This window comes from Monopterus albus, unplaced genomic scaffold (assembly GCF_001952655.1).
Source record: "Monopterus albus unplaced genomic scaffold, M_albus_1.0 scaffold124.1, whole genome shotgun sequence".
Taxonomy (NCBI): Eukaryota; Metazoa; Chordata; class Actinopteri; order Synbranchiformes; family Synbranchidae; genus Monopterus; species Monopterus albus.
This window is the reverse complement of record NW_018128004.1, coordinates 507,213-514,982: the sequence shown is the minus strand read 5'-3', so window position 1 is coordinate 514,982 and position 7,770 is coordinate 507,213. Positions and strand designations below refer to the sequence as shown.

The 7,770-nt window shown below is 38.6% G+C and overlaps 1 protein-coding gene across 2 annotated transcripts in view; it reads left to right on the top strand.

The window, feature by feature from the left end:
- Positions 1–4,440, top strand: part of ube2g1a (ubiquitin-conjugating enzyme E2G 1a (UBC7 homolog, yeast)) — a 13,009-nt gene extending 8,569 nt beyond the window's left edge. Inside the window, exons 5-6 of one of the 2 annotated variants that reach the window (XM_020612384.1) lie at positions 1,587–1,706; positions 3,266–4,440. In XM_020612384.1, coding sequence (XP_020468040.1) covers positions 1,587–1,673 — 87 coding nt within the window. In that variant the 3' untranslated portion in view covers positions 1,674–1,706; positions 3,266–4,440. The remainder of the gene's footprint in view (positions 1–1,586; positions 1,707–3,265) is intronic. The other variant, XM_020612386.1, reaches the window with a different exon arrangement.
- Positions 4,441–7,770: the final 3,330 nt, after the last annotated feature.

The window sequence follows — 7,770 nt, the reverse complement described above, 5'->3', positions numbered from 1 at the left end:
CTCAAATTAAATATGGGTCACGTTTGTGTGAAGAATGTTGATATGAGATATAAAACATAACGCATTGTCTGTTAACAGACAATTTGTTAACGGTTCATTTGTATTTGTAAATCTGACTGTAAAAGAGTCAGTGCCTCACCAGCTGTCAACCTCACCGCACGTCACTGATGCTCATGTGCCACACTGTACTGGGTGCACATTCACTTGTGCATTGGGAGCACTTGGTGTACAAACAGCACACAGAGCAGCCTACAGAAACACAATGGAGAAGGGAAACTATGTCCAAATCTCCAACAAATAGAACACAATGAGGGAATTTCAGCAGGTCAGACTTTATAAAAATTGGAAACCAGAACTGGCCCAGAAAATTGCAAGCGGTGCATCTCTACTTTTTAAAGGTATAGGTAGTGTTCCTGGAAAAACCAGCCAGAGGAAGCTCAATTTTGAAAGTAAACAACTGAAGATATCCCACCCTTTCATTCTGACTTGTCTCCAAAGCCACTCCTCCAAAACACAATGTGCACTGTCTGACTACTAACAGATTTCAGGAAATTAACAAATGCCTCATCAAACAAAACCAAACTGATAATTACCTGTCCAGAAGAAATGCGCCCCCCATGGCAGCACTTTTCAGCCCCTTTTGTTCTCTTAGGTGTCGCTGTTGTTCAAAAGCCACACCACTGTAGCTTGTAGCTAGTAACTGGTCTTGGAAGTCTGGGCTTTTCCAATGACAAGTGAAGAGGAAGGCTAACTAACTCCGCTCAAAACACAGGCTTTATTCTGTGTTGCTAACACAAACATTGCATGTAGCCTTGATGCCCAGTTAACTGTATTACAATCCTATCTATACACTTAGAGCTGACTACTGTTGGTATTTTCTCCACCCGTGGCTGCATGTAAAAGGAGCCAGTAGTCTTCTTGCTCTCACACTGCATGCAGGTAGGGTAACGACGACAACAACAGCAACATTTCCTGTAAGGCAATATGTCTTTAAAGTGGAAGGCCTGGCCTGTAACAACAGCCTCCAATTGTGAACCAAAGCTGCTGTGGGGACCTTCTCTGCCATAGTTCGGTAGCTTCAGCTGTAAAACAGAGCAGTAACCCATGTGCCTGTAATCGCAATGCCTTGTGTCAGACTCTTGGCTCATGCATTGAGTGCACGTGCAAGTGTGCACAAGTAGAAAGTAGGATGGCAGGCAGCTAGGCCATCTGATGGATTTGCTTGGGATGAGTAAAATTATTGGTCAGCTTTCGCCGCCCCGCTGCCACAGATGATGGATTTTTTTTTTTTTTTTTCTTCATCGTTGGTGCTTTATTGTATTCGTTTGCCAGCAGGATGAAAAGAAGAAAATGATTCTGGAAGGAATCACCAAACTTACTTTTTAACCACAATAGCAAATGTGTGATAAAATGCAAAATGAATGGATTAATGAAACTTTTTATAATTTTATGTAAATAAAACTATAAATGTAATAATTACAGCTTATATGAAGATTAAATTGGGAGACATGCGCTATACTAGAGTTACAAAAACTGAGCATCTAAACTTTCTGCCTTATTTTTTTTTTTTTTTTCCCTCTCAACAGAAAGAGTGGAGGGAGGACAGACATGGAGCATTCAAAAGGAAAGTTGCCCGTTGTGTACGAAAAAGCCAAGAGACTGCGTTTGAGTGATGTTTAGCAAGGATCTAGCTTCTTCTTTTCAGGGCAAGTGTTTCTGACTTAAACTCTTTTAAAACAGTTAGTTCACAATTCACCATCAACTTCTGTTATGCAAAAATGTCTGCCTGTTGCACCAGGTGCCAGTTTCACAATAATAGACTTTTACTATGGCTCAGATCTAAGGTGTTTTCAGACTTTAATTGTTTAAATTTGTTTGTTCCACAGAGTCGTTTAGTTCTTGACTATCTTGAGTGGGAGTAATTTGCTATGAATTCTGGGTAAATTCACTTTTTTTTTTTAAATTAAAAACCTTGGTTGAACTTGGAGCTGCATCAAACCACTCAGCTCCCTTCACAACAGAAAATGTCTCATCTGGGTGTAACAGTTACAAGAATATACAATGTAACAATACAACAAGGACCTGTAAAACGCGTTACCTTCTCACTGCTTACTCCACAGTATTATCAAATTATAAGTTATCTTTTTACCCCTTTTTATCAGGTAGTGTACTCCTACAAGTCTCACTGGTTGTCATTGTGAACACAGCTCTAAATCAGGCTGGGCAGGGTGAACATCTTTTTAGGCTTAAAATAAAAATGGTCTTTATTTCTGTGAAACTCTTGCATTACATTCATCTAAAGCCCCCTTTACACTGCCCATCTGATGCCATAGTTTTCACTCACCGTTCTGTATAAAAGGTACAGTATAGGCATGGAGGGGGTTGATGTTGACCCTCCAAAATACCACGATGAGAGGTAGTATTTTTGTCCGCAAAAGAGTGAATCAGAGAATTTAAAATGTATTATGTAATTGTTTACTGTGCTTACATTCTAAAGCATAAATAAACACAGCCATGCCTCTGCACAAATCTGTGGGAAGGATTTTATGTGAATTCATCCAAAACGTACATTTCCATCTATTCTATCATGTGTACCTTTTTTGTATAACCCCGCCCTGAAACGCACAGACCTGAAATTGAATGCATATAGTAGACTGCTGTAATTTCTTAATTTCCATTTATAAATGTATCAGATAATAGCCTGTTTGTTTTGTTTTCAAATTGGTCACAAAGGACACAGCCCATTAGGTGTCATGATAAGCATTGTGCCCGTAGTATTGAGGTTCCGGCAGCTGTGTAAAACGAACACAGCAGTGGCAGTTTGCTAGCTTTTTTAAGTTCAGTGCAAAAAGGCTTAAATCAAAAAAGCCACCTTGAAGGGGGTCAAAATACCAGTAGTTCTTTGCAATCTCTGTGTAAACGGGCCTTAAGAACAAAATTTTGAATTGTCCAGCTCTATGAACCTGCCTAAAATGACTTTGTGGAACTGGTTCAAATGTAAACTACACCCAGTTTATTAGGTACACCCTAGATAAAACCAGTTGTGTAACCCAACAGTCCTGCAATGAATTCTGATAATATTCTGATAATATTCAGTTTTAATAGTAACAAGTAAATGATACACTAACTCTGAATTGCAGACACATGTACTTTTTGTGATCTCTTTTGTTGCTCATTATTTGCACCAGTTGTTTTTTATGAGTTGTTGTTGTTTTTGCTGCTTCCTGACAATTTTTTCTGGTATTTGTTGTATGCCTTCCCACAGGTCTCCAACTGAAAATCAACATGGCACTATTTCCTGCACTCTTCCCCCCTCCTGCCAGTCTTGACCTCTTTTATTTGGCAGGAACAGACTGGTTACTGTAGAACACAAAAGTGACTACCCAGGCTGACAAAAAAACCACAGAGCAAGTGCCAACTCAAAGAAGAAAAAAAAAACAACCCAGAAGATAAAACATTTTCAAGTCTATGAACTGCTTCAACATTCAGGAAGATATTGTAAAGACATGTATATAGCACAGACTAAACCGGATAATATATAAACTCCCTTTCCATCCATCATGACACTTAGACCAAATGAATAGTACTGGTCAGATATTTTTTTCCAATTTTCCTTCTCAACTTCAGCATGTATTAGTTTTCTTTAGATTGTTTAATTAGGAGGTCTTGAATAGAAAAACTACGATGCTGTTGGAGGAATGTCATCAGAGAAGAGCTTGATTGATTCAAGCAAGACACGAATGACTGACAGGGTTTTTGAGAAATGCTGCCATATTAGAATACACAGCTGTTCTCAGAACTTAACATTGTACCTGAGCGTTTTTTTTTTGTTTGTTTTTTATAGCTAGGTTTTACCATCCTTCTCAGTTGATTTGAGAAAGGCAACATACCCCTTATTTTTTTGTGCATGCTAAATTTGGTTTTTTCAAAAGTGCCTCCTAATAAAATGCTTAGCCACTTCTCCCTGCATTTAACAAGTTTTAAAATGATGAAAAAAGATGGAGAACTTGTATACCACTTATGTATTAATTTATTAAGTAGTGGGTACACCAGGAATCTGTATTATTAGGTTACTGGTAGCAATAACTACTCTGAAATGATACAATTTGAGATCCTCATCCCCGGTATTTTGTTATTTTAGCAACCTCTCTTTTCCTTGTCTGTGTCCTTGGTAGGAATTATGCATGCTTTATGTTTTGGGGGGGGTTAGCTGAACATTTCTGGCATTTTGTTTGCAAATGTTTGTTTGTTTATACAGTATGTGCGCTGATTTAGTTTTGTCACTCTGCCTTGATCCACATTCTCATGATTATTCTGGACATTGAACTATTGCAATTTTCCCTAATGTACAAAGACAAAATACTGATGTATATTTTTCATGTTATGAAACCTGTCACCTGTAGTGAGTTCTTCTGAAATATGACTCTTTTTCAATATTTACGTGTTTATTTAATTCACTGTGTTTACACACTACCCATGAAAAAAAGATAACAGAAATCTTGCATGAACACAGTCTTTTCGTCACACAACATATAGAATGGCATTATGTTTTGGGTTATTTTCCAGTGTTTCAGTAGGTCCACTACAAATTACAGGTATTTAGACAGTTAAGAATAATTCCTGAGTTGAAACTTGAATCATCTGGGATCTCAGTGAGGTTACTCTTAAAATGATATATTTTGGTATAATGTACTTTGCATAGTTTATTATGGTTTAAGGGGACTGTGTTGACAATGTGTTGCTGCCTATCTTCCACATCTTTTCTAAATTCTGCAAGTCAGTTTTCATCAAGTTTTTACTTCTTTTTGGGTTAGTCACTAAACAAACCTACTGTGGTTGACAGGCCACATTGCCAAGTATTTGGGTTGTCAGTGCTACTGTAACATTTTGGCAAGTTAATCGTATACAAAATTTACATTAAGTTGTGGTTCACAGATGCGCAGTTTTGGAAGCATAATGTTTTTCCTGTTCAATCTGGTTTCTCTGTAAGTGCATAACTATCAATTGGGAATGATTTTATTACCACGCAAACAGAAGCTCGTGATTTTCTTGTGTTGCCATTTAACCTCATGTGCATAATATTTAGTGCTCCAAAATAAAACTAATGCAAGGTGAGCCTCAGCCATTATATGACGTAGCATAAAATGGGCTGTCTGAACATTACAGTAAGACCACCAGACAGCACTTTGATATCTGCTATCTGATTTGGGATACAGAATTTTCTTCCTAGGTGAAAAGTGTATCACTAGAGAATACAGTAGGTATCCATATATACAGGCTAAGGGTGTGACAGTACATGATACTGGGTTCATGAGAATGAGATGAGAATTATTTTAACACAGTTTTTAATCAATCTTTGGTGACAAAATATATGACTGAAAGTCACAAAATGCAAAACCATGCCAGTGCCCTTTGAAATGTTATAACTAATCATCTTGTAATTAATTTCACTTCATTTCTACTTTAGGAGGATGAATTATCATATGCAGTAAAAGACAACAATATGCAGCACTGTCAAAGGTTTTGCCACAAACTCAACTGGCTGGCTTCTCTCCTGTATGATTTCACAGGAGTCTCTTCAGACCTTATAACTGTACATGAACTATGCAGGAGCTTCTAACTTCTAACTGAATATGTGTGTGACTTTCTATGCTATTTTCACCTTCACTGTGCCATACCGCGGGATGGTGCGGCAAAGATGCTGCAATGACCAATCATGTAAAGGGGGATCGATCTGGGAATGTGTATGCCCACGGGAAGAAGACTCTTTTGTTCGCCATGTTAGCATGAACATTCACTGCTATTTACTGTCAAATTTAAGCTCCAATGTGCCATAACGACACACTTGCGGTAGAAATGGAGCTGAGGTAGAGTAGGCTATGTTATCAGCATGGCTAATCAGAACACAACAGAAACTCACGGGGCTGGAAATGTGAATGAAGCCACTCACCTCACTTGTCACACCTACAACATTTCTCCCTTCACCCCCTGACCAACGCAGCCGTAGTCTGGATGTTTTGTTATAGAGCTGTTACATTTGCAAACATCCGATTCTAATGAACGGTGCTTGGATAGAAAAGAAGGGATCCAAATCTTCCCTGAAAGCTGCTCTTTTAAAAGTTGTAAATAAATTTCAATGCCTGCCATACATCCACAACTGATTTCTGACAGCGGACGAACCAAGGGTGACTGAACAGAAAGAGTGGTGCCAGCAAGAACACAAAAAGCTGTGAATCAGAGAAATAAAATTTTAGCTTCAAATTTTTTCATTTATGTTCTAAGTACAAATAAACAGGGCTACACCTCTGCACCACCAGCACCCGTGCTGAGATGTGGTGACTGTGCATGGCATGATTCCCATTATTTTCATACTCATCAAACCATTCAGTGACCTCCTTGCTGAAATACAGTTTTTTTTTTTCTTGTAACATTTTAACTAATAATAATAATGTGATTCCAGGTGCTAGGGATAGGTTTTCATGGTCAAGGAATCATATTACGAGGGTCAGGCTATCATGGGAGTAATGTTTTAGGTGTAATGAGATGCCTTTGCAGAGGTTTGTGCTCCCTGAGTGCGGTCTAGTTGTTATTATTACATTATGAATGGGGGACTTGAATTGACTATTTACTATGGTGTCAGTTTGGCCAGTGTCTACTATACACTGGCACATAAGCATGAGTTTGCGTCTCAGAAGTAGGAGTTTACTAGGAGCACCTGAAGGCAACATCATTTTGACAGCTGTTTGTTAATTCAGAAATAGCCAACATCCCATACATACTGCCTTAGGTCTTTCAACTCCCATCAGTGAGGTCAACCCTCCATAATCCCAAACTCAAAAATTAAATTATAAGAAACTATGAGCTGCTACTTAGGACGTCTGTTTATGTAGGCGTCAAAAGAAGCACCTCGAGTTAGCGCCTTATACCTTTTAAATGATCATCAACTTCAAGGTTGCTATGAATTAAACTAATGGTATACAGTTATACTCGATTATGTAGTTAATTCAGTGCTATATGATAAACTGTGGTTAACGTGTTTTTGAGAGAAGTTCATGAAGGCAACATCACCGCCCACTATCTATTTTTTCGTCATATCGCGATAGAGACCACCAGGCTACGGAGGTAACGCTGAGCAACATGGCGGAAGGTATGAGCTTTTTATTTATTTATTTATTTTTTATACTGTTTGGTAAACTCCCTTTTGTACTTGCACGCTTATGGAACTGTGGAGTTGAATCACATAAAGTTCTGGCAGTGTAGTAAATCATGCATTGTGTGTGGTTAAAATACGAAGCATTGCGACATCCTTATTCTTGTCATACTCAGTTTGCCACTGAGCAAGCTCTGACGTTAGCTCTTGATGATGTTGCTAGCAGAATTTTATAGCTAACGTTACGAGTTAGCCGAACCGGGCAAGAGATGTTGGTGGGTTGGGCTGAGAGAGAAACTGCTGGTTTGCTACGAAAGAAAAAAATTGCATGTGAAGTTACAGAATTCCCTGTTAATGTTGGTATTCCTGTTTAGCTTTGTGTCAACGTAATGCATAGCATCAGGCAGTCTACATTATCTAACTATAATGTAACATTAGTAACAATTACTTAGCTAACGCTCTGCTAATGCTCACCGTTTGGTTCACGAAGAGTTTTTCAACATTTTATGTGAGCTTCGTTAAAGAGTTAATACGGGGCAGGAGACCGTACAAGAAAGGGTAGGGGTAGGTACACTCCCTGTTAGGTGTCATTTGCAACACCTGGCAGAAGTGCCATGGCC